Below are 27,882 nucleotides of genomic sequence, written 5' to 3' on the forward strand. Positions count from 1 at the left end.
TCATCGAATGGTGATACGGCGATATTTGTTGGTAACGCATTCTCGTGGTATTCCATTGAAATTCCTTTTGTTGGTTCATCGTGTCAAAGTCATTTACAGTATACTCTCTCGCAGTTTGCATTGTGGCGTGTATTGAGATGAGCAATAACACGGCCAGGAAAAATTTCTTTTGTTGTAAATTGCATGAATATTGATTTTAAACGTCAAAAACGTCCGAATCGGTAATCGGGATACGGGAATCGAGGAAAAATCAAGAGAAAAAATGTTGCAATAAATGAAAATTATCGCCAATTTGTTCGTGTTGAGGGTCATTCACTCAATCCATCCGTAGTCCACACGAAGGAGAAAAATTCCATTCAATAAGTCAAATCCGTAAATTCCTCAACCAAAAAGGTGAATCAACGCGAAAAGTGTGAAAAAAAGAGTATTATATCCAAATGTATTTGAGAATGCCCGTGTGAAGTGTACGTTTGTAAGCCTTCGCTTTCGTTTTCATCTTCTTTTTTCTCTCCCTTTCGATTTGTTGTGTTTATTTATACTATTTTTATTTATGTCGATAGTTTATGTAAAATAGAAGAAAAAAATTTGTAAAAATTAGAAAACACACACACAAAGAAGAAGAAGAAGAAGAAGAAAACAACAAAATAATAGTTTAAGTAACAGACGCAAAGAAAAGTGTAAATTGATTGTAGAAGTGTGCGTGCATTCGGAATGGGTTCACATTATGTATATTAAAAATCATGTAATTGGAGACCAGCTAATTCTGGAAATTCAGCATCAATCAACTCTACTCTAATCTGGTGTTGTGTTCTTTTTTCTTCTACTCCGTCGATTTGCTTTGGTGATAGAATTTTATCATCAGACAACAAAAACCAAACGAAATAAAAATATGAGCAATTTACTGTGTGGCAATTCTCACATATGAAATCGACTGCAGTTTTTCCTATGTGACTATCTGACATGCAAATGCTAATCAGACAAACACCCGTATAAACTCTGAACCATAAAGTGATCGGTACACTATATTTCGTGGATTAAATGCATCTCATGCTTCTCTCTCTCTCTCTCTCTCTCTCTCTCTCTCTATGCGTGACTATCTTTTGCAGATAAACATTCCAGTTGGATTTAGAAGCTTAGCTCATATCTTCTTCTCTTATTTTGTTGTTCTATTTATTTTCAGTGAGAAACTGTGTGTTTGGTGAAGTGAAGTTGGTCCGTGTAGGTGTATGCGTATACACGCTCTCTTGAATAAACCATTCTGTGTGTTGATTACACATGCTTACTAATACCATAAAAAGTTAAACAAGAGAAGCAAAAAAAAATAATAATAATAATAATTCATTACTCTCTGTGAATCAGTTCAAATAGTTCGGTCATCCTTATTCATCAAAAAGTAATAGAAATAATTATCATTGTAATATCAACCACAACAACAACAACAAAGAGCAAAGAGGCAAATCTGTGTGTTTAATTAAACGAAGAAAAATCAAGTTTTTAAATTAATTGTACGCACACAGCGATACACATGCCAAGACAATTGACAATATTACAATCGGACTAGATTTGAAAAGATTCAATCTAAAGGTGAAAATTTCGAAAGTGTTTGAATCGTCGAAAACAAAACAAAAACCGAAAAATAATTGCATTGACCAAAGTAAGTGAGAATAAATTGGCTGGAAAGGAAATACGACACAGAAATGGCTTCCGCGGAGGGAACCGATTCAATAGAATCGGAATCAGTTTTTTCGAGCAAAAACCGGGACATTCATTCGAGTACATTGAAATCGACGAGCGGTACCGATGATGGTAAGCAAATGCATTCCTTTGTCTCCTTATCTCTGTGTTACCCTTGTAAAACCAGTGCAAAATCCATGCTCCTCATCCAAGTTTAATGAACTCATTACCAAATGACTCAAAATAGGATATCACGGCTTTTGATTTGCGCACATTCGGTGCAATTAAACAGGGTTGTAATTGGGACAAATTCTAAAGAAGCCACTTCTCATCGCTGTAGAATGCGTGCGACTCGTTTTTTTTTCTCGTCGTTGGAAATGGGAGGTTCATTCGATAAGGTTGCAGTGATTCAGTATGAGCATATATTCGAGCCTAACGTATGATTTGAATTTAGAGTTAATCTAATCGAAAAATACAGTCATCATACAAGTCAAAGCAGGGCCATTATCATGGCACCACAAATGAAAAATTAAAACGGCGCACAGAAAAAAAAACCACACAACAACATCGACAATGTCCCACGAACTGCTAAATGTAGATTCATCGGTTGAGTTTAATACATTAGCCGATGGATACGTGTCATCGTTTTGTCGTGCTGTTTAAATGTATATTCATACATTACACACGCTGGAATATAATGCGATGCACACGACCGAAACACTTAAGTGATTTATTAGATTTACAACAGACACCCGACTCTCTCTCTCTCTCTCTCTCTCTCTCTCTGTCTCTCCTTCTGCCTCACTCTCTGTATTTCAGTTTAATTATCGCCATTGCCTGTTCTTCGCCTTTGAATCGGTCGGTCGGTTGGGTTGTGGTGGTGTTGCCGCTTGTCCATGCCAAATGTTAAAAATATCGCAAAAACTTTGTGTTTGTATTTTCCGTTCGATGAAACCAATTGGGCACACTTAATTATTTCACAGTCTTTTCTTTATTTCTTTTAATTCTTTTTTTCTTCCACAATGAAAATCTCCAGACAGCAATTGGCAATAATAACGAATTTAATCCGGCATGAGATTAAACAAAAAAAGAATGAAACCACCCAGTGGCAATACGCTTGCCTTTTTGTGTTGTTGTTGCTTTGTTCGAATCAAAAATCCCATTGAAGTGCCACTCATTCAGTGCATGGGCGATGCAAATTGCAAGGATAGGCGCGATTTTTTTTTTTAATCATATTGACTTGATGTTATCATCAATTTCAAGCAAAGTGTGCATTATTCCCCATAAACAAAATATTTTCCTGCAAATCGATCGTTATTCATATTAAGTTTTCAACATGGGAACAACGGCAACGGCAAAAAAGAAAAAAATGGCAAAAGACAAGCAAATTCGATCACGTCATAGCAATAACAATGATATCACCGCAAGTATCTAGTCAAGGGGGAAAAAGCATTAGCGCGGTGCGAGAAAAAGCAGAACATGAATCCAAGTGCAAAAGTGAAAAACAAAATAACCACTTGATAAAATGTATACAAGGGAATTCGAAATGAGATTCCATTGTTTAATAAACTGTAACGATGATGATTTCTGATAAGTGTTACCTTGCTGTCGCTTTTCATACCCAATCGTTAGTGGTCGAATGCCATCACATTACACCCAAAAATAAAATGAACATGAATCATTCGTATCATTGTTATCAATCGGGCGACATAACAAACGGCGCTTAATCATTGCACCAATAAAAAATGCAGTCGGTGACACGAGCATTTGACATTTGGTGAGAGAAAAAAAACAAATTACTTGCAGCAGCAGCATTCCATACGATACAATCCATTCGACGATGACCGTGTGTGTGTATCGTATATAGTATCGATGCTAATCAATGACTCACGAAATTCCACGACATGGTTGACAAACGGTGAATTATTCCATGCATTTCATTCGGTTGTGATGTGTTTCATGTCCGCATGCCAATATCAGGGGCGCGCGCGCCCACCTCACTCTCATCGATTCCGTCATTTCCAAATCAAAAATTAATCAGATTGATTGCATTGTTTGACAGAGGAATAATCGGGGGCTTTGTCTTATCAGTGTGCAGGGTTTATTACGTTTGAAATGTTATTGAACTTATTGGATTTGTACTATTCACACGCTGATTATGACGTGAACTAAACCGATTTACCACTTCAAAAAATGTGTAGCGTAAATACTAGACATTCCGGTATGGTGTATATATACATATATAGAACACATGATTTCTTTTTTTCGTCTCTTTACACTGGCAAAAAATGAATTATGGAATTTTATCGCGACCATTCGTCATTAGTGACAATGAAGTGTGATAAGTTGGTGATATACTTTGCAAAAAACGCTTCCTTGTATACATACCTTCGTTATTTCGAGCATAATTTGGTTTTAGCGGCAAATCATTTTTTCAAAAGACAAGTGTAATATAAAAACTTGGTGAAATTCGTATTTGAATTTCAAGCCATTGCTCTAAATAAGCGACCATTTTTGTTGTTGTTGCGTTCCTCTCATGTTGTTGTTGAAAGACAGCAGCAGCAACAACAACAACAACAAAAAATCTCATCCAAAATTGATTTTTTTTTCGCTGAATGTTGAAAAACGAGGCTGAATGGAACAATGTGCTAATCGGCATTGGTATTTGCTTGGTTTTGCAAATAAATGAAGCACACATTATTATCGTTCGACATTGTATCGACAACTAATTTGTATGGTTTTCATTCTTTGTTTTCTATTTCTTCTTTTTTTTCTCTCTTTCTCTTTTTCGCCCCTGCAAAATACAACAATTAAACTAAAAACACAACAAAATAAACGTGCAGATAAAGACAAAACGGAAAGCGGAGATGCGGCTACAACTCTAGAGGTAAGTGCTTTTAATTGTTTATTGAACACGATGATGTACACAATTGTGTGTGTGTGCGTTATTTTTTTTTTCTCTCGATTCGTCAATATTCCGAATGTAAATTTTAATCACTCAATGCGAGAACAAGCATGAAGAGTGTGATAATGTAGAACTTGCTTCTTATGCGAAGTCAATCATTTCGGAAGATTAGCAAACACGCAAACATGGTCTTGCTCGATATTCCTCATTGATTTTTCGCAACAATCAATTTGAACGCGATCGGCTTCTTACAGCAATTCGTTTTTCGTTCAATGAATTGGGCTTGTAATTCATTGGGGTATGCGTGCGTAAAGAAGAAATAACTTCTTTTTTGTTCCGTTGTTGTTGTCGTAATTGAGAAAATTGCAATCAAATTCGTTGAACATTTTGAAATTGCCTACGAATATGTCACAATTCATGCCAGACAACTCCAATCACGTTCGGTTCGAATTGTGTGTGTGTGTAAGTGTGTTTGCGCGCAAAATTTTATTGAATTTATATTCAAACAAATCGTAGGCTAAAAATTCCATCAATGGTCAACAGCCCCAATGAAGACGACAACGACGACCAACGTAATCATGCACATGCAAATTGATTACACTCGATTGTGTTCAGTTCATTCTGTTCGATCGATTCGACGGGAAAAAAAATTCATACATTCCTCGCTATGATTCACTCTCTTGTGTCTTGTTTATATACAAAAATTCGTTCTTCAGTCCTCTGTACAAAGCACACCAAAGACGACTGTCTACGATGACAACAAAATCTAAGCTCGAATACATACGAACGCGAAACAGACAAGAATATATGTAGTAAGTGGCCCATTGAAATGAGAAGCGAGAGAAAGAGAGAAAGAGCGAAAGAAGGAACGAACGAACGAAATAAAAGCAATAAGAAAAACTACAAATAAAATCAAAACAACACTCTCTCAGCTGTGTGTGTGTGTGTGTGTGTGTGTGTGTGTGTGTGTGGAATAATAAATGAATGGCCGTGACAATTTTTTCACAGGCATGACAGAGTGAGGGAGCGCACAACGAACAACGACAGGCTGTGTAATAAATTCACAGTACAACTAAATACACTAATCGTTGCCTATCTCTGTTCTGTCGGTAGTAAAACATCAACAAACGCCGAGATTTAATGTCAATTCGCTACAATTTTTCATTTGCATTGTCATTGCTATGAGTGGTGTTGCACACTTTTTCACGTTTGTGCTTGGTTCGTGGTGTCGAGCGTCGTGTGTTTTGTGTGAACGCCACCGTGTTCTGTTGCTGTTCACTGAAATACGTACGTAATCATCATATGAATGCTTTACGAACTGCACGACTCAAACAGCAGCAGCAGCAGCAGCAACAACGATGGCACAACAACAAAAATCCCAAGCCAAATAAAACTGAGACTGGTTGACGTTGCACTGCTACACAAACAACATGTGCACGGTTCCAAAACGACCGAAGAAGCAAAAAAGAAACTAAAGTAAAACAGCAAATAATCTAAGTAAAGCGCCGAAAACCGTCTTCGAGTCTCTTTCGCGTTGCGAGTCAACAGCGCGATTTACTAATTCGTTTTGGAAAATAGGCACACCGTCGCATGAATAATTCCGTTTGAACGGCTATTTTCCACGCTTTGCCTTCCCGTGTCCCTCACACAGTTTGTAATGACGCCAACTTTGGCTTCTAAATGGCAACGCATTATTGTTCGCTGCTTTTTTTCTCTTCTCTTTCTATTTTCATATTTGCACAATTTCAACGAGGCTATTATTGGTAGTGGAGTACGGCATGCAACGCTGCAAACGGCCGATTTCAGCATTATGGGTGTCCTTTAATTTTTATTTTCAGTTAAGGAAATCGGAGCACATTCATTAAACTAGTTTCAACTGCTTTTCTTCACATATGAAATCATCAATGCTTTTTCCGAATGCCATCCAAGTGATTCGGAGCCAAATGCCGAGTGTGCTGTTTGCCTAACTTCATCCAATGCATAACCATTTAACGATTGCACTTGCTTTTGGCCAAACCATTGCAGTAATGCGTCTTGGCCGCACATTTCCTGTTTTGGATGAAAAAAAAAACCGAGACAGAAACAAAAACGTAACACAATTCACCTTTGGAAAGAAAGCAAAAAAAAAATGTCAATGTTAGTATGCGTTGGAATTGGCGCAGAAAATTTCCCACTTTCATAATCCCCCAATCAGCTGTCGAAATGAGCTCAGTTGGTTTTTTCATTATTATTGTTATTAATATATTTTCATTTTTTTAAATGGGTAAACATATGAAATGTTGTGCCCATTATTACGTCAGTTTGGCGAACAATACAATCAAATAACTGAACATCAGTCCGTGTCTATTCGTTAGCAAATGGACAAACATCAACTACAGGCCCACACACATAGATAGAGAGACTATTGAGACATTGGATGCGCCAAACTACAAAATTGTATTACCAAAACTGAAAAAAGAAATACGATTGGCATACGGAACGTGGCAATTTCAATTCGATATATATTAAATGGGCGCTTTGTTTGTGCATCCATTTGAGTCTCGTAATGATAGCTATGAAAGCGATAAAGCTTTCATTAAATAGCATGTGTTGAAATGAAATCATCATATCCGTACACAATCCATGCTCACCGAAAGCGCTCGACATGCGACTCTTTCGGCAACTCTAATTTTTTTTTGTGCGTTCGGTTCGTTCGGTTTTATGTGTTCGGGTTTCGCGTATGATTCTGCGTGTTTTGTACATTTGATTTACACATCTGAGATATTTTGCCGCACATCAATTTCGCCGAATGAGATTGTCAAGTGTTTGGCGTACATACGTTCACACACGCACTCTCGCACACACACGTTTCTCGCGAGCATTTTCGACGATTCATATCATTGTTTATCGCAATGAAAAACTTATTGTCATACTATGCCATCGCCGATAAATGATCATATGGCGTTTCTATCGAACAATCCGTCGAATTATCCATTTTTACTCCGTGAATATAAACAATCATTTTACTGCTTCGTATGCATATGAATTTTTGAGTGCTCGACACTTTATTTTAACGACTAATCAATTGAAATCGCATACAATAAACACACCTCATCGCACACTTCGTTGTTGTTTCTTTTTTTTCTTCATTTTTCAAAGAGATTGTCAACGACATGCTTCGGCTGAGTCACCGACGACGAGCTCATTGAGAGCGATATAGATATTTTTACCCGTGTTTTTCTCGCGACTTTTCGTAGCTCAAAGAAAAGAAATGTTCTGTCTGTTTTCAAATAATTTCCTAAATAAATCGATTACCGTAAGTGTGAATTTAGTCTTGTGCTCGGAAAATCATGGTTTGTGTGTTTGTGTGCGCCGAAATGAGCAGTGAAAAATCTTTGCTTTTCTAATAAAAGTTTTGTCCGCTTTTTTTTTCGTTTGCATTACAAGTTTTCATTCCAAATTGACACAAAGAACTGGTATGAGCAAACATGACAGTGAATTGATTGGAACGAGTACAACCGTTTCTATAATCCACGAATAGTTCAGCAAAACAACGTTTACGTTCTCTCTCTCTCTCTCGCTCTGGTTCTTGTCGATGGATTTTTCCTATTTTTACGTCCTGAACTACAAACTAACTATATATTGGCCATGCGTTTGGTCAACATCATATGGTACATCAGAGCTGTGCGCTGTTGTTGTTGTTGCTGTTTTTCCTCTCTATATGAAAAATCACATCGTTTTCCTGTGTTTCGAATTTCACACAAAGATTGTGAAATAATAATTAAGCATCACACGTTCAGCCGAGCCAAAATTCAAGACACATTTAATTTTAATTTTAAATGATGTCCATAAGACAATATGTATCGCTTAATGTTTAAATCGAGTGCTTTGAGAATCTGGTGCATGTCTATTGAACTGAAATAACTTTTTCATATCTATTACATTCGGCCAGTGGGATGTACTGTTTTTGATGTTGCTAATACATTCAACTCAATCATTGCATATTTCCGAGATGAAAACACAAATGTGGTAGTCTGTTTAGCGTCGAAACTCGGTTGAGCATTGCTCATTTCCACAGTCATTACAATGATTAATGGACGGCAGTTAGATTGAAAACAAAAGAATAACGTTTGAACAAGAGATAAACAAAAAGAGTTCCGTGGAGAAAATAGAGCCAACGAACGCGCAGAGTAAATGATTGACATTAATTAACCATAATTGATATTAGCCAAATCACTAACAACAACACTCAAATGAATCAATTGAGATGAAATAGCCGCAGGCACAAATGCACCCAATGAACTTATTGATAACAAGACGAATGTTGATATTCGTTTTTCATTCCATTCAACTAAAACGCACATTGATGCTAATAAGTTTGTTTGTGTTTTTTTTGTCATCCTCGTTTCTGATTTGTGCGATGCGCCGACATATAATTTAATCCAATGACAATCTTGAATGCGAAACGAATGTATTATAGTAATTTCTCTATGATGTGGAAGAAGGCACGGCACGAAAACAAAAACAATGTGTCGACGCGATAGAAAATATACAAAGAACACACGCACACAGTATTAGCTGATTAAAACGAATCCATTTTTGTTTGGAATATTTTTCAGTTAAATGGTGATCAAAATGCGGCAGCTGGACGCGTTGCAAACAATGTTGGCCGCTACAAATACGATCGCGAGCGGAAATTGGGCCATCGGAGAGTTGGTGACGGTGGCGAGATTACATACAAGAAAATTCAGTCGACACATATTATGGGATCCATTCAGCTAGGAATTCAACATACTGTACGTATCAATTTGCGAAAAATGCCACAACAACGCGTTTTATTCAAAATTGGCTTCTATCCCTTGAATGGTTTAGGTTGGTAGTTTAGCATCAAAACCAAAACGTGACCTGTTAATGATCGATTTTTACGAGTTGGAAACCATATCATTCCCACCAGAAGGTTCATCGCTAACGCCTGCGCACCACTATGCCGAGTTTAGATTCAAGATCTTTGCTCCCATTGCATTTAGATACTTTCGTGGATTGTTCGGCATCCAACCGGACGATTTTATGGTATGTACTCACTCAATTGCCACTGAAAATTTTATCAATTGCGCAACTCGCATTTTCGTTGCGGAACAGTTGAATTAATTGAAGTAATAAACTCAAACAAGTAAAAAAAAAGAAGGAAAGAAATGAACGTTATCATCGAATTTCAGATGTCAATGTGTTCAGCATCGTTGCGAGAACTGTCGAACCCTGGTGCATCTGGTTCAATATTTTACTTAACCGATGACGATGAGTTCATCATTAAAACCGTACAACACAAAGAGGGTGAATTCTTACAAAAACTATTGCCCGGCTACTACATGAATCTAAATCAAAATCCACGTACACTTCTACCAAAATTCTTCGGCTTATATTGTTTTCAGTGCAATAGCAAAAATGTCCGTTTAGTTGTAATGAACAATTTGTTGCCATCATACGTAAAACTACACCTGAAATACGATCTGAAGGGTTCCACATACAATCGAAAGGTGAGTTAGTCGATTGCGAATTGAAAGCCGCGCTACAGAACAAACAAAATCGCAGTTGGATTTAAATAAATTGGAAATGTGATTTAAATTTCAGGCTAATAAACAAGAACGGAGCAAATCATCGCCCACATACAAAGATTTAGATTTCATGGAACAACATCCGAACGGTATATTCCTCGAATCGGATACGTACAATGCACTGGTGAAGACGATACAACGTGATTGTCGTGTACTGGAATCATTCAAAATTATGGACTACTCATTGCTGGTTGGTGTACATAATTTAGATTTAGCAATTAAAGAAAAACAGGAAGAAAAGAATCGACCACCGCCCGTGGTGGCCGACGTAAGAGCCATGTCACAAGAGGATGAATCCGATTTGGAGGATGCGCCGGAAGCCGATCAATTCATTGCACACGAACGTATTCAGGAGAGCCGGGAAAGACATGGTGCCGCAGCTGCGGCTGCAATAGCATTAAATCGAAGCAAATCGATCAATCGCCAGCGACTGGTCGCACATTCAACTGCAATGGAAAGCATACAGGCCGACAGTGAACCGATCGATGTTCAAGATGATGTACCGTAAGTAAACACTGACACACATTCACTTATTTTTACACAAAATAAGCAATAACAAACTGAACAGAAGCGCACGATGAAAATAGAATTGCGGCAGCAATAACATCAACAACAAATATGGTAATCTAATTTTTCACATAAAATATGGCATTTTCTTTTACACTTGACAGACCTGGCGGAATTCCAGCGCGCAGTGAGAAAGGCGAACGATTGCTACTATTCATCGGTATAATTGATATATTGCAATCCTACCGTTTGAAGAAAAAACTAGAGCATACATTCAAAAGTATTATTCATGATGGGGTAAGCATAATGCATCACAATTTATATATATATATATATATATATATATACATACACACACGCGCTAGCACACTTACATCAGTTCTAATTCTAATTCAAATGTGTGATTGTTGTTGTTATTTAAATTTATAGAAAACGGTATCCGTGTGTCGACCATCATTCTACGCTCAGCGATTTCAGGATTTCATGGCCAACACAGTTTTTAAGAAAATTCCATCGCGTAAGTTTCCAATTGTACCTAACTCTTGACATTTAGCTCAGGCAGGTGTTAAAAATGACAGTAAATACTTACGAAAGTACATTTTTGAAAAGCAACGAGATTTTTAACATCTGTCATTATCCACAGTGTAGAAACAGAAAAAAAACAAAAAAAAAACAAACAAACGAATAGATGTCACATCCGAAATTTTCTCTATAGAAATATTACATTACAAAAAATGAGACAATTAATTGTTGTTTCCAAGCAGCTGCTAGGGATTTATTTATAACACATATAATCACACATTTTTTTTGAGATGAACAAAATCAAAATGTACATGTCGATTAGATTGCTCCATCATCTTTTACAGCTATTTGTATGAAATTCTAAATATGTCGAACTGTTCATATTTTAACGTAATCGATATTAGAACGCTCTTAAATCATTCTCATAAATGTCCAAATCAACAACGAAAAACGTTGAAAAAAAGCTAAACTTCCTCATCGAAATAGAAATCGAATTTAACGGGACGAAATCAATTCAGCCAAAATGTTCTTCCAGTTTGCGACATAAAAAAAAGAACGCTCATTTTCACAAATTTATTCCAATCGAAAAACAAAACTATACCGTTCATCAGTTTCAATTCTGCTGAATTTGTTCAAATATTTAGAAAGAAATAATTTTTTTTTCATTCAACCCAAAAAAGAAGATAAATAATATTTCGTTTAAACATTTAAACGGAAAAAAATTCTCGCTCTCTTTTTTGTAAAACAAATGCTACAACAGTTTGCTTATTTTTGTTACTTTTTCTACTTTTTTTTCCTCACCGATACACACATTTACACATTCATACACAAAACATGAAAAACATCAAACCAAACCAAACCAAAAAAAAAACAATTCCGAACCATACGAAACGGTTAACTGAATTTCGAATCAATTTCCAACAATCAATCACACAAACTCTATTTATACTCAAATCGCAAAAAAAAATAAATCTATAGTGGATCTTCCGGAGATAAAAGGAAATCATAGAAAGTTCCGTACTTTAGTTACCAGCTACATAGGTAAAACATATTAAATTTCTTTGATGAATAACTCTGTTTTTGTTTTGTTTTTTCGATCAAAATATAAAGACACATCAATGGTGTCTCGTGGCCTGAATGCAATGCGAGAGCACTTTGACCTCGGCTTTGAAACTGGGTTTGGTATATCGAATATACGAGGCTGGTTTATGTGTCTTAATTCATCTTTGAATGAAGCACATACTCAGGGTGTGGAATTTTTCTTTATTCATATTTCGAAAGTGACAAAATGTTCGGTTTGCATGTCTTTGATGGTATCAGATTAAATGACCTGTGCAAACAAAGATATGCACGTTTTGCACTTTCCCATTTTCCGTTTGGAAATGCACATTCAGAGTATACCACATTCAACCACCGGCCAAACTAAGTTAACTACCACAATGGCATACTCGACACACCTTCAAGCCAAGTCAAGCGAAATAATCTCTTGTCGCATTCATGCCATTCGATCCGTTGTCCACAAATAAAATTTGAACAATTTTTTCTTTCGTTTAAAAAAAAATGAATTCGTTTGCGATTTTGTTTACGTTTGAATTTCACGTTTCATTTTTGTTCCCGTTCTTTACCGCAAATTTTTGTTTCATTGTTTGGATTTGTGTGACCTTTTTTAATACAACATATTTTTATTCTAAAAAAAAAACCACCAAAAATATGATTTCGTTTCGAATTCGTTCCAATGTTTTAAAACAAATGATCGATTTTGGCTTCTTCAGTTCCAATGAATTTTTTTTTTCATTTAATCAGCAATAAAATTGTGTTCTGAATGAGTGTAAAACAGAGAGCAGCTATCTATTTATTTCAAGCCTTGTTTCGGGCATTTTATATTAATTTTTCACTTGAAATTTTTTTAACGATCGATTTTGCATTCTGATCAGCGTTTTTTTTGCATTTCCATTTTCTTTCATTTTTTTGCCTTCTTTTCGTTTCTAATCATTTTCCGTGTAAAATTATGTCATTCGCATGTTTTACTTTGGTTTATTTTGATCAATATTGATGTGTAGCCGCATGATGTCTGTTGATATTGACTGATTTTGTACATTTTGAATGTGATTTTGAAATTTGATGTCAATTAGCTGAATTACATACACACACACATACTGATGTTATTTGCACCAGACATTTTTATGTTTTATGTTGTTGTTTCTTCTTTTTTTTGTTGCTCTAAATCACTAATTTGAAATGTGAACAATTTGATGAAAATTCATACATTTGCACCGAATTGCACAACCATGTGAATGTAAATAATTTGTGCTTAAATTCGCCTACATTTATCGTTGTAATAACATATATGTTCTTGCCGTTCATTAAGTCATTCATAAAGAATTGAAAAAACATTCATGTCTCTTTTTTGTGTTGTATCCTAATAAAATTGTAATTAACGGCACAGTAATGTTGAAAAGTTGTAAATAAAAAGCACTAGCAACTACGATGGACACAATTTTTCCTGCCGTTCCCCCAGGAGAAAAATTCTTTTTCAAACAAAAGACAAATAGTTTTTGTTCTGTGTGTGTGCAGTGGCTACAGCATTGAATTAAATCTTGCCATAAGTCAGACGTTTGCTTTAAGCTCAAGAGATTCAGTAAAACATGACTGATAGATTTGTAAGCCAAACAACTGAAAATAGCTTGTTATTAACAACACATGTGCACGCACACACCCACACCCACACCCACACACAGCAACTGAAACTGAAATACAGTCCAAAGTATGTGCTATGTTGCTGAAAATATGCTTTTAAAAAAATTGAAAACAATACAATATATGTTGGCCTTTCAATTCACTGCTTTTGCTAGTTGCCAATACAGTTATAGTCTTACTAAAAAAAAATCAATGTACTAAAGTAGATAGCAAAGCCTAAGGTGAATTAAACTATGATATTTTTAAGTGTAAGAAGACAAAAAATCAAAAAAAAAAATCAAACGCATTTACTAAACCAATTAAATGAACAAGAAGAATCATTTCAAGAGACTATACAAAATATATATACAATTTCCAATCCACAATAATTCAATGTTTTTATTTTGCATGTTGTTATCATTGCTTCGTATCTAACTGACACATCCTCATTGTTGCTACAACTGTCATGTTCACCAATCATTACCCTCTCTCTCTCTCTCTACCTCATTTCGACGTGTTGCATCGTTTCCATGTCTGGTTGGCATTTTTCAATATTATTTCTTCTATAAATGACGCACAATTGATCATTTCATTAAACCAGAGGCAATGCCATGTTCATTTCAATACTTTTAGTTGAGACATTTGTTTTAAAAACGCAACAAAAATAAACGAAGAAAAAATTCGAACAAAAAAAAGAAGAAATATCCGTCAATTTGAGCATTGGGTGATGCTATATATGATGTATGAAAATAGCAGTTCGATAAAAGCAGCTTATCGATGATATTACCCAGTTTTTGTTGTTGTCGTCGTCATTTTTTTTATGTTACTATATCGAAATACGTGTCTAGTGATATTTGGCACTGGAATCGCCCACTCTGCACATTGCCAACGCTATTTTCACATTGGCTCCATTTGCAATACGATTTTCTTCATCATCGGTTAAGTAAGACTATAAACGTGACTTTTCTTTAGAATATTTTCCACTGAACAACGACGACAACAACAAGAGCAAAAAAAAACGGAAAAAGTATGGAAATCAGTGTACCGATTTTCGACCCAAGTACATAACGATATTGTGTTGAAACGAACATTCCTGACGATTCTCGTCACTAAATATCAGACTGTATTGGCTTTTGTTTCACGCGTTTGCTATTTGCTCGTTTCAGCACAAAATGAACCACATTTTACGCGTTGTTGTGTTAATGTGGGCATTCCACGTGTTTTTGTTCTATGTATACGATAGACATTGACCATGTAGCAAAAGTTTTGAGTGAAAAATGCAACAGAGGGGAAAAAAAGAAACACGATTCGTTCGATAACAATGGCTTCGCCGCACTCATTTCATTACACTATTATCACAGACCGTTAGCAGACTGAACTTTGTTGTGCTATTTTTTTTCTTCCATTGTTGTCTCTTGGCCTATTGCATTTCTGCATATTGTGCATCATTTATCGAAGAGTGTATGAAACTTGGTTGTTATTGTGACTGTTACTGTTTGTGTTATTATTGTAGATAAAACCGCAAAATTCTTGTTTATGTGTTGAATTAAAATTTCGCTGTGCCATTATTGTGTCGCTTGTTTTGCCGTCGAAAATGCGAATATGCAATTATATGAGTTGTTGTTGTATTTTTCAGTTCGTTTGATCTTCTAAAAAAAAAAATCTTGATTATGTGTATGTGTCGTTAAGAGCTTTTTTCTTTCGTGTTTTTGCTTATAACGTTCTTTTTTCTGTTTTGGTTTTCCATTCGTTTTGTTATAAAAGTTTATTATTTTGGTTACATGCTTCATTTTTGCTTAAACACAATCTTTTTTTTTCGTGTGCCTTGGTTTGGCGCGATCAACAATTTTTTTTTTCAACAATATAAAAATGCAACAAATTACTTTATCTTTTCCAAACTCTATAGCTCTCAAACATTCGCCATCCAAAAGAAAAAGTCTTTCGAAAGCCGCCCAGCGTTCCACAGAAAATGAATCAGAAACCCATCGTAAGTATACATTGGAAAATCAATTGGCTGCACTACTTAGCGAGTAGCTCTTCAAAAAAAAAGAAATAAGAACGAAATGCACTAAAAAGACCATTTAGTACCAACTCTGTAAAATTGTCCATAAAATTTGATTCCATCATTGAAATGCCGTTTTCCCACTATATTTTTCTCTCTCTCTCTCTCTCTCTCTCTCTCTCTCTCTTTCTCTATCGCTCCAATCCGATTGTGTTGTAGCTGTGGCTGGAACATCTCACCATCACCATCATCATCATGCAACCAGTTCCATTTCGAAACCGGGTGAGTTTTTCATAATCAACTCAACGAGACTTTTTTTTCTTCTCCATTTTATTGGTTGTTCGGTGTAGATGAATCGTTTTTTTTTGTGTTCTAAAAAGCAAAATCGAACCTTGTTCATGAAATTTCCTTGATTGAAAACAATCGTCATGCGAAATAACTCTTTCTTTTATTCGTTATTTATAGTGTTATTCAATTTTGATTTGTTTGAAATCCCAACCATTTTCTGACTGTGAAATCACTCATTCATATTAACCAATTATAAATATTTACTTTCTTCTAATTTTCATGCTGCGCGCTTTAAATGGATGTATTGTGTAAACAATGAATTTTATTTGAAATTGTACAAAAAAAACCAAATAACTCTAATGGGATGAACTCATTCGATTATTCGTTATGTTCATTATATGTGTCCAATCATGTCTTTTCCCAATTTTCATTTTTTTCCGTTTGTTTGTTTGTTGTGCCTTGAAAATAATCGTGCCTGCTCGATTGAATTGCCATTCCAATGTGATTTTCATTAAAACTAAACCAAAAAAATGTATATCAAACATAAAAACCAACCGCGAACAAAATGTGCCCCGAACCTCGTACATATATTCACACAAAACAGAAACACCAGTCACCGTTGCTTCTTCCTCAAGTCAGTCATCGTCGCTAGCTAAACCAATTCAAACGACAGCCCCATCGTCGGTGTCCCAACAACAAAGTAGACAACAGCCCGTTTCGCAAATGATTCCGCCGTTGAAGCAAAAAACTGGCATAATCAAATCAAAAGTGCCACCACCGGTGCCGCCACGTGGTTCACCACGCGTCGATCGCCGTACAAGTGCCAGTTCTCAAAAGTCAGCCGGTGCCAGTCCGCGTGCGACACCCTCATCAGGTAGACATGAAATGAATTATTTGAATGATAAATATTTCGACACAATTCAGCCCAATCCGAACAATTTGTGTCGTTTGTCACCGCAAAAACTGTATAAAAACGATGAACGGTCCAACGGCGTATCGCCACCACGAACGCCAATATTTCGCAATCGATCACCCACCTGTGTGCGCGATTGGCTTGAAGTAAACGATTTTGCGGCCAGTGATTACGATGAAAGTGTGCTACAATTCAAAATTACCGAACCCACCAAATGCATTACAATTAAACCACGCAAACCGCTACCAATACGAACGGCACATTTACAACGACAGTCAAGCTTTCGTGCATTCTCCTATAGCAGCGATTCATCGGTGCGATACAAAGTTGAAAAATATGCCAATGACACGGGGGCCAATCAAGCAACGGCCAATGTTAGCACGAACAATAATGATGACGAAATGGCTGGCATCAGTGCAAACATTGTAAGCGATCGCATCAAATCGTACCATAGCAGCGATACGAATATCAATAATAATTTCGATAAAAATAACAATACCGATGCAAGTGGTACAATACCGCATCCCGAATCAATGGACATTGAAACGACCATCGAAAAGGGCAACATATTTAAATTGCGACAAGCATTTGAGAATATACCACCGAATAATAGTGCTGCTACAAGTGCTACACCACCGGTGGTAAAGCCACGAACAAAGAAAAAGAAAGTCGTCAACCCAACGTTGCCATTGCCGTTGCCATCACAAAAGAATAGTACACAGAAGAATGTCACATTCATCGATCATCCTGACACAATTCTAAGAACATTAACACGCAGAAAAGCGCCTCAAATCATACATGACCAAACGGACGAAAATGATAACACGAAGAGAAGCGAAATTCTAAAATCACATTCAAGCCTTATGCCCGTGGAAAATAATAATTATCTAGATACATTTAGCCTTGACGGCGAATTTGTGTAGAGAATAAAATGAGAGATAACATAAAAGAGAAATCACCATGAAAAAGACACAAACAAACCGATTTCATTTCATTTCCACCAAGCACACAGCCAAGCTCTCGTACATATCTGAAATGTATACTAGAATAGTTGGGTCCTTTCTCATTGCTTTCGCACATTATCAATATAATAAAAAATAAAACAACATCTCTCTATCTCAATCTCTCTCTCTTTTCACATCTGTTCCATAAGAGTTGAATTCATTTTTGCTTTTGCTGTTATATGTACAAAACCTAAAGCCTAACAAACCAAAAACACAAAACAACTGATATCGGCATGAACCTGTGTATCAATGTACTTCATTAACTGGATGCTATAGATATATAAATATATTGAGCATTGAATCCAAATCAATTGATCACTTGTATGAACCCTGTCAATGGATCTCTTTTTTGTTTGCAAATGAAACTAAAAAAACAACAACCGAAAATCAAATCAAAACAAACGAATTGTTGTATATTAAGTTGTGTATGTTCAATATTTACTGTAACTGATCATCGAAAAAAAACCTATGTATCATATGTAATCGCTAGGTACAGCACCTTCATGTTGTTCCACTCCACCACCCGCTTTTGATGACATTTCTGAAGGTAGCAGTAGCCATCATCGGCACAGTGACGATCGTGGAAATGATCGTCGATTTCAAATGAGCGGCTCCACCACACGAAGCACAACCTATCGCGAAGACACCGTTAGGTAAATACTTTACACTCAGCAAACAATTTGAATCGATTCCGAATTTTATTTTATTTTTTCAACATTTTTCATTTGTTTTTTATCAATTTTTGGGAGCCAGGTCTATGAATATATATGCAATTTGTTCATTATCCGACGAATTTTACTGAAGTCAAACTATTCTTTTTTATGTTTATGGTTATCTTTTTTTTTCTTTTCATTTGATTTAGTTTTGGAACGTTAACACGGTCAACTTATAGTAGTTTTAGGTGCCTAACTTTATCTCTTTTTTTCAATTTTTGTTCTGTTTTGTTTCGTTTCGTTTTGTGTGATCTACCTTTTATCATTCACTCTTGCTCTCGCCAAATGCAATGGATTAACTAACACACAGAAAAATTAATTTGATTTTTTACAAAATTGTAGCATATCAGAGATTAGATTAGATCCACACTTGGCCGTTGGCGACAGTGGTAGTCAGTATGGATCGCGTGGAGCTCTGGCATGGACACCGCCCACATCAAATGAAGGATCAACACCGACGTGGACGGAGGGTACGCCAAGTTTTACGGAATCTAGCTCAAGCGGTGATATGGGTAAGGCATGCACACATACAACAAGACGTTCGCAATCCATTCGATTGCGAATCGTGTCGTATCGATTCAGCGACTAAACGGTTACCGAATTCATCCCAAAAGCATTTTCAGGTAATTCATCACCATTAAACACATACACATCTGCGTCGGATCGTCACAAACCATCTGTTGAAGAATCACTGAATGCACTAACATCGGAAATGGTAAGCAGCCTTCAAATCAATACCCATAGCATCAAACCACCCAAAACTAAACAATCCGTTACTAACAGTAGCAATAGAAATTCAGTTAGTTGAACGCGCAATGTTTGTTATGTTTGATATATTGATGCATCGCCAACTTAATCGATCGAATTGTGAACGATTTTTTTATAAATCCAAACATGTTTGTTGCGAATCATTTCATTATTTTTTGTTCAGTTTTTTTTTGCTGTTGTTGTTTGTGTTTTTTCTTTCGTTGATTGTGAATAATAACACAAAACGCATCACTGACTATTCGTCTTCTGAATCGGTTGCGCGTCAAAAGCAGCTTATCAAGCTCGTGCTTTTGTATGTGTGTATATATATAACTATGCTGTTGTTGTTGCTACTGTTCATGTTATTTGTGGCTGCTTATCCATTATTACACTACACTAAATGTGCAAAGCACTGCACGTGAACTCGATTTACAAATTGACACTTGTTTCACCGAATTAAATACATATAAAAAAATAGACAATGAGAACGGTACATGGCTCGCTTTATATTTGTTGTTGGTGTTTTATCTTTTTCTGTGCATTAAATCCTTAAAATTTACTGTACATGCATTCCCATTAATATTCGTTTGCACAACACCTCAAACGTGTGCTTTTAATAAATGTGTGTGGCTAATTCAAATTATTGTAATTGTCTGCACATTTTCTGATAATTTATTTTCTTCTGTTCTGCAAATGATAACAGTAGCAATTTATTGTTTCACTTTAACTGACCCGTCTTTTTTCTCGTTGTTTTCATTCGTTTACAAATATGATTTTATATGATTAAGTCAATTTTGGTTGGTTGGTACTATACAAAATGCTTTTTTCTGTTTTATATTTGATTAATTTTATTGCTCACACCAATTCGTTTGTTTCCCGTCTTTCTTTCGTTTTCCAACTGATAACTGTGCGTGTTTTGATTTGATACACATTCGGCTTTGCAGTTTCAATTGAATTTTCTTTCCTTTTTAACGGTGAATGTTATTATTATTTTTCTCTTTTTTCTCCTCTTGTTTTTCTTTATTTCATTTTTTTTATAGAAGATTTCGACTATTGCTACTGCCACCAATAGTAAAACCACACAACAAACCAATTTATGTCAACCTCCTCCTCCTTCTTCTTCTGCTTCAACAATCAGTTCATTTTTTAAATTTCCGTCCAATATTTTCGAATGGTTTACAGCCACCCCATCAGCCCAAAGCGTGAACGAAAAGCCTTAAATCAAAACAATAACAAATAAAAAAAACTCATTCAAGAAATCGACTTCTATCAACCGAATCCCCATATGTTTATGTCAACATACACACACACACACACACACAGAAAACCAATCAAAGGTGTTTTCCGCCCAGATTACTCAAGTGCATTCTGGAAATGGATTGGAATGGAATTGAGAAATCGAATACTAACCAAATTAAAAGAGCAAACGAACAATTCTGAATTATCAAATGGAAATTAGGAATATTTAACGAACAATTTGTTTAATATGTTTTCTTTCGTTAAATCTTTTCCGTCTAATTGTTATTTTTTTCGTCATCTCGGATATTGATAATTTTTGTAATTTATTTCGTGTCGCATGCAATTTATTTAAAATATATGGTGAACTTTCCCGTTGAAAGTAGTGTTTTTAGAGCAAAGAACCAAAAACAAAACATTCATTAATTCTATTTTTTGCTTGATCTATTCGGTATTTAATTCATACTATTGCTGCGGTTAATGAAACAAAAATTTGTTCTCTTTTTTCTGATTTCATGCTGCATATCATTCAAATCCTCCCCATAAAATCGAACGCTTTCACAACATGGAACACAATTTTTTTTCTTTCAAAAACCAAAACCAAAATTGAATAAATTTGGATTTTAAAAAAATAAATGAAAATTTATAGCAAAATCTACGATGTCAAGTCGATTATGATTACGATTAAAAATTGACAGGGAGAAAAGCAAAAAAAAAAGAACAACAAAAAGAATAGAAGATGAACAACAACAAATCTGATCAAATCAAAGTCCATATTGGGAGAAATAAGTAAAACCAAATCGATTGATTCCGCTTGCCGTGCGACAATGCAAAAAATGTTACATGAAAATCACTGAACAATGTCCACCGTTTTTATGGGCCTTTGTGTATTACTTAGACGATAAACAAGAAGAAAAAAAAATTAACAAAAAAAAATTAACAAAAAAAAACTTTCGAAATGCTATATTTCTGAGTGTTCCGTAAAAAGTTCAATTTCAAAAAACCCATGTCACAAGCATATATATATAAATTAATATGATATATCTAGCGTTTTTTTAAATGTCTCCGACTGGATCATCAAAGTTATATATATATATATATAAAAATATAAGAAATTGACATTTATAAAAAAGCGCTAGCACTTTTTGCAAAGAACATATTGCTCTAAAGCTCAGCATCGAATAGCAGTCGTTGTGGTCGTTTTGTAAATGTGCAGCACACAACAGCCAAAGTGGAAAACATTGGATGAGCTAGTTATGTCAATCAAAATAGAAAAACGTGGCTCGTCTTTTTCTCGCGTGTACTTCTTAAAAATATGTACCTAATTTTCGACTTAGTTTAAACACACACACACACACGAAATCTATCGATTTTATTATTGTAGAAATGCAAGCCAGGACAAGTGTAGTCTCTTCCTCTCTCTCTCTCTCTCTTTTGTTCTCTTCATAGTGACATCGCCATAGTCGACGTAAAACGGCCTTCTCCAATCAAAACAGAAACAAAATTGACGATTGAGAGCGAGAGACAGAGAGACTTTCAATTGTAAATGGTATCGGCTAATAATGTGCTATAATTTACAAAACGAATACAACGAACGTTGTTCAATAGGGACTTTGATTTTTCGTAGGATTTAATTTAAATAAATTAAATGATATTACAAATGATAACATTCACAAATCTAAACATGAATTTTTTGCTTAATGCCTTGTGTTGATGAAGAATATTTCTATCGATGTGAAAACACGATTCAGTTTGTGAACAGCTATAACTTGTTGAACCAATTAGAAAATAAAACAAATGAATGTTCTCATTTTGGCAAATTGGCATTTGGCTAATGCAACTGTTCAAATATTCGGTGCTTTCGAGCATGTCATTTATTGTCGTTGAAGCGCGAAAACAAATCAAAATTTTCACACATACAACTCAACAACAGAAAAAAAACAAACGATTCTTGCTTTGACTGCGCAGCTCATCTAAGCTTTTCTTTTTATTAATTTGGCCTGCAATTTAGTTCAGTTCTTTTGCGTTTTTCTTTCTCTTTATCTCTCTCTATCTCTCCACTACTCATATACGCTATGAATGATAAATAATCATTTTGTGATACATCTGATTTAAGTATTATATGCAAAAGAAATTCACCAGTCATGCAATACCGAACAAACAAAAACTAAAAAATGATCTGAACGTTGAGAGATCTGTTTATTTCTTCCAAAATTGACGAACGCCATACTATGCAGTCATTCTAATCATATGTTGTTAAAATTACGCGTTTATTCGTATGTTTTATTTTGTGAAAATGAGCGATGAAAAATTTATGAGGTGCTCAATAGAAAACGTGATTTTGCTGTTTCGTTTCCATAAATTATCCGTTTAGCAACCGTATTCCACAGCCAAAAAAAGTAAATGGAAATGAAAAGATATCAACATACATAAAATTATAGTGGAGAAGAGCGAAGAATTGGGTTCATGCCTTTTTTGCTTTTTGATTTTTCTTCACATGAAATTATTACCATCGTAACATAATCATGAATGTGGATTCATCGACAATATTTAAAAAATAAATATGGCAAATCGCGCAACAGCACCTCGATCGCAAAACATGTAAATAATGTAAATTTATTAAATGGAACAGATTTCTGTTCGTGTTTTTTGTTCTTCATTTTTTTTCCTTACAAAATGCAAATGTTCAAAACATATAAAAAGGACGGAAACAAGTTGGTATAGCTAAAAAGAAAAATTACTAATACAAACATAAGTTATACATATACTATTATGCATAATATTAAATTTAAATGATCGCATTTTGTTTTTTGTTTTTTCTTTGGAATTTTGCAATTGGCGCTAGATAAATGTTTAGCATAAAATTCAATCTATGTACTATAATGGCAAACTGTCAATCTAGATAAAATATATACATTTAGATAACAAAGAAAAGTGTATTAATTTCGATGGGAGACGGCCGCCGACCGGAAATATATTCACGGAGCAAATTGTGCTCTTGATTTTTGATTGAACTGTGCGTATTCGATTCGGTTTAAAGTGGAGAGTATTCTTCATTTAATCAAACTAACCAAAAAAAAAGAACAATCGTCATACTGAATCGATCCGATTTACATATATTCAAAATCGTTGTTCAATTCTTGTGTTCAAATCAAGTGCTCTATTTTGTTGCAATATAAAAGAGAAAGATGTACTTCGATGCAGTTTATTTTTTTGTTTTCAAAAAAAAAGCACCAAATTAACAATGAAGACCAGAAGTCAGGGCCCCAAATTGCGTACATACTGCTATAAGTTTGGTTGAATCAAACTTGGCCATCTATGCAAAAATTCAAAGCAATATTTGCTTCTAGTTTGAGAGCATTCTGTGCGTTTGATGGCACAACTCTGTCAAAAGAAATGATTGCGTTGAAAAAGCACGAAAACTAAACAAATCCATACAAAATACAAACCAAAAAAAAAAACAAAGAATAACCGCAACAGCAACAATTGTATATTAAAATGTACAAAACAAATAAAGTGAATATTTTGAAAGTAGATTAAAGTTTAAAAAAGTGAAGAAGAAGAAGAAGAAGAATTTCTCTTCAAACAAATTCAAATTGCAAAACACATACTTGGCAAAGCAAAACGTATGCAAAGAAATATGGAGATAGAAGAAATAATCGTAAAGCGATGAACTGTTAAAGTGATATAAGTCCAAAATATATTTAAATGAAATAAAAGAAAAAGTTCTAAATGGTAAGAGCATAACCGCAACATGTAACATAAGATTAAAAATTGTTAATTTGAACCTCGAATTAGACGTTACAATTTTATTATTTAAAAAAACTTCGCTCATGTCTGCACACCTTTTGATGCGAATGCCGTTGATGTCGTGGCTTTAATTGCAATTTTGGTGCCAAATTTATTGTTCAAAGATCTCATGTAAATTGGTGCATGCATCCACAATCATATGTCGCAGTGCAATCACCACATTATAAAACGCAACGTTTTTATCACAAAGTTTTTCTTGTGTCAAACTGATCAATTTCACAGTGCGACGCTTTAAACACACAACATATATTTGCGGGGAGAAATAAAACCTGATTTTTTGCCCCACAGTCGAATATCATAACACCCGCATCAAATCGAGCATTGATTTCTCGATGAGCGTAGAACCTTATTATATAAAACAATCGCAAAAAAAACACCCACATTTAAATTCAATCCTAAAATAAACATTGATTTTCTTTCTATTTCAAACTGTTGCATTGAATTCGAAATGATCAAAACTTTGTTCTACCTCACAACCAATTACAAGTAAATTCAGTCTTTTTCAGTTAAAAATTGAACAAATTCTTACATTTCGGAAATCACTTCGACAACATGTATTTCGGCTAAAAGTCAAAGCACCAAAATAAAAATCATAGTCCTTCCTTCCCCGTCTACATTGTTTATGCTCGTTGTTGATTTCACTCCTCTGAACAACTCGTTTCGACAATATTTTCCTTCATCCACTACCTGTTCTGGACCGGCGAGTTTCGTTCGTTGTCGGAAATGTTGAATAAAAAATAAAAACCAAAAATAAAAACATTTCGATCATTTGTCCGTTACTTTCGAAAGCAAACAATTTTTTTTACCATTAAAATGTTGCGAAACTATCGAATCTTCTAAAAACAAAAACACACACACACAATATGAATTCCGACATATCTCACAATCAGTAACTCTAAAATTACAAAATAATATGGACATAAGTTAAAGATCTAAGAAATATTCGGGTAGAACATAAATATGTTTGATTATTACAGACGAAATTGTTGATTTTTCGATGTTATTTGTTGATAAAAAAAATGGAAGATTAAAAAAAAATATGGAGAAAAAAACAAAATGAATCATTTTGATCGAAGTAATAAAATGCCACAATTCTAATGAAATTAAAAAACGAAATAAATCACGTAGATAGACATAACTTAAGTAACAATAAAAGAAAATTGAAATGAATTCAAAGAGATTGAGTTTTTAGTGGGTCAGAATAGAAGTTTTTGTTCAATTTTATTTTCCACCCATTCCCCTGAAGGGGAAGAATGGTGTGGAACATGGAAACAAGACTATCATCCCTCAATCATTCTGTTTTGCTCAACGCCAATTTTAATTAACATTTGTTATTGTTTTTTTTTTATCTTGCGATTTTCACCATCATCCGCTGTTACGCCGTTTTCATTTTCACTTTTGATTTGCACACATCAAATCATACTGAACTATTGTGTCAAATGTCTGACAGGTGAACAAAATAAGAAAAAAATAAAGCAGACAACAAAATATACAAATAATAATCCAATATCGATTTTGCATTTTACTGAGTAAATGAGCAAAGTAAAAAAGAAAACCACATAATATTACAAACTGGACCGGTCTTAACTCCAAACAAAACCATTCAATCAAATGATTATTGTGCAGGAGATATCAATTACGGCTTCGATTTGGCTGCAGCACACAATTTTCGCTGGCTCTGAGAACGCGGCGCGCATTGTGTTCAGCCAATCAAATGCCAGACGATAAGTACTAAGCGTAAAATAACCAATCACCGACAAAATAAAGGCATAGAAGTTACAAATAGAAACCCATCAAAAATGACAAAGAAAAAATGAAAAACAGAAACAATATAAAACATGAGATATACACAAACATTTGAAGAAAAAAAATACAACATCAAACAGCAACCAAAAAACAAAATATATTAACAGTAGTTAAAACAATTAATTGAATGAAATGAAGAGAAGAGAAAACAAAAACAAAAACAAAAACAATGTCAACAGTAAAATTTAAAGAAATGAAATTATGTAATCCCAATTAACCCCAATAAATTAATTTGATTTCAGTCATCAAATTGAAAACGTGACTATGTTTTGATTGATTTTATCTATTGCAATTGAATATCAATGCTACACGATTTAATTTTTCACTTTTCTTTTCAATTTGATCGGCTTGTTTTGTTTGGGGCATTGTTTAAAAAAAAAAATCCAAAATTTAGTGCTTCAAGTGATAGAAGATGACTTCAACTCATGGAAGCAAATCATTTTGCGATTATATTTTCCAAGTGTTTGAATTGAGCTCGCATACTAACCTACAGCCCATGTCAACAATACTACGTACTCTGTATTTCAATTTTGGAGCGGATTTCTCTCTCTCACTTTTTGTATGCTTAGATTATTAAGTCATAACATTATCCATACTCAAAGTGGTTGTCGTAACGGCGGCAACTGAATGAACCTACAATGAACCAAGTCATTTCGAAATATGCACATAACATGCAGCGCGATTGGATGGCACGGTTTTCTACCTTAATTCGCTGTGACGTCATATGGCAAAAGCAACCAAAACTGTATGTGCTTCAAAAGGACTACGTTCATTCGACAACGATTTTGAATATGGACACTTTAGTTCGTTGATGATTAATTCTCTCTCATTTGTGTCTTTATTTCAAATGCTAATTTCCCACTATTTTCTTTCCTCTTAAATCGAACAAACTGATTTAGACGCATCTTTAAAATATTTCAAACGACCGGCGAATGGACGAAAACGATGGAAAAACCAAACACAATGCGGGACAAAATAATGGAAGAAGAAAAAATTGTGGTATTATTATATTATATTGAGATTAGTACAGTAACAGTGACTAGCCAAACCTTATAGGAAAATATGAAAAGAGATAAGTAACCAACGAAACGTCACCATTTTCTTCTTTTTTTTATTTTGAATATATTAAAAGCTACAAGACAAAATATGTGATTTTCTAATAGATCTAATAACTGTTAACATATTGGAAATACGATGAATCTTTGTTATTTGAATGAATTTTAGCAAACAACAACATAAAGCAAAAATTTATGAGTTATCAATTTTGGAAAGGGAATTTGATCCAAAACTCAAATTGTATTACTAAATATAAATGGATTTTATTTATCATTTGAAGAACTGAATAAAAAGAAACATTTTAAACCAAAATTCCGATGCATTTGAATTGTCTCTATCGCAAGGTACGATATAGTTTCTAGTTCGTACACCTCTGTATGTAAAAACGTGTCTATGTGTGCATCTGTGTTCGATGAGTATGTTCAGCAGCTG

The 27,882-nt window shown here is 34.7% G+C and overlaps 1 protein-coding gene across 50 annotated transcripts; it reads left to right on the forward strand.

Annotated features, from left to right (window-relative positions):
• On the forward strand, positions 1–27,762 carry LOC129577818 (phosphatidylinositol 4-phosphate 5-kinase type-1 alpha-like). 50 transcript variants are annotated; one of them, XM_055465435.1, is made up of 19 exons: positions 86–464; positions 1,181–1,218; positions 1,360–1,806; positions 4,518–4,561; positions 9,178–9,354; positions 9,431–9,628; positions 9,775–10,092; positions 10,187–10,674; positions 10,842–10,974; positions 11,107–11,194; positions 12,178–12,240; positions 15,782–15,862; positions 16,097–16,159; positions 16,770–17,039; positions 18,573–18,735; positions 18,945–18,983; positions 19,138–19,307; positions 19,410–19,510; positions 20,583–21,432. In XM_055465435.1, exons 3-19 carry the CDS (start codon positions 1,698–1,700, stop codon positions 20,760–20,762), a joined length of 2,685 nt encoding a protein of 894 aa, XP_055321410.1. In that variant the 5' UTR covers positions 86–464; positions 1,181–1,218; positions 1,360–1,697; the 3' UTR covers positions 20,763–21,432. The 50 variants fall into 50 exon arrangements, 49 of the variants coding, with proteins under 49 accessions (XP_055321431.1, XP_055321429.1, XP_055321460.1 ...); XR_008689040.1 differs by lacking the exon at positions 20,583–21,432 and adding exons at positions 26,789–26,953; positions 27,294–27,762 and having other exon boundaries at positions 95–464; positions 1,181–1,806; XM_055465436.1 differs by having other exon boundaries at positions 95–393.
• The last annotated feature ends 120 nt before the right edge of the window (positions 27,763–27,882 follow it).

Source organism: Sitodiplosis mosellana, unplaced genomic scaffold, assembly GCF_009176505.1.
Source record: "Sitodiplosis mosellana isolate CC-2019 unplaced genomic scaffold, AAFC_SMos_1.0 Smas_scaffold_6226, whole genome shotgun sequence".
In the NCBI taxonomy this organism is placed as follows: Eukaryota; Metazoa; Arthropoda; class Insecta; order Diptera; family Cecidomyiidae; genus Sitodiplosis; species Sitodiplosis mosellana.

Excerpts from the sequence above, each read along its gene's own strand:
- LOC129577818 (XM_055465433.1), top strand. The coding sequence starts at position 1,698 with ATGGCTTCCGCGGAGGGAACCGATTCAATAGAATCGGAATCAGTTTTT. Across the intron at positions 9,355-9,430 it reads AGCTAGGAATTCAACATACT|GTTGGTAGTTTAGCATCAAA; the intron begins GTACGTATCAAT and ends TGAATGGTTTAG. Across the intron at positions 15,863-16,096 it reads AAATGAATCAGAAACCCATC|CTGTGGCTGGAACATCTCAC; the intron begins GTAAGTATACAT and ends ATTGTGTTGTAG.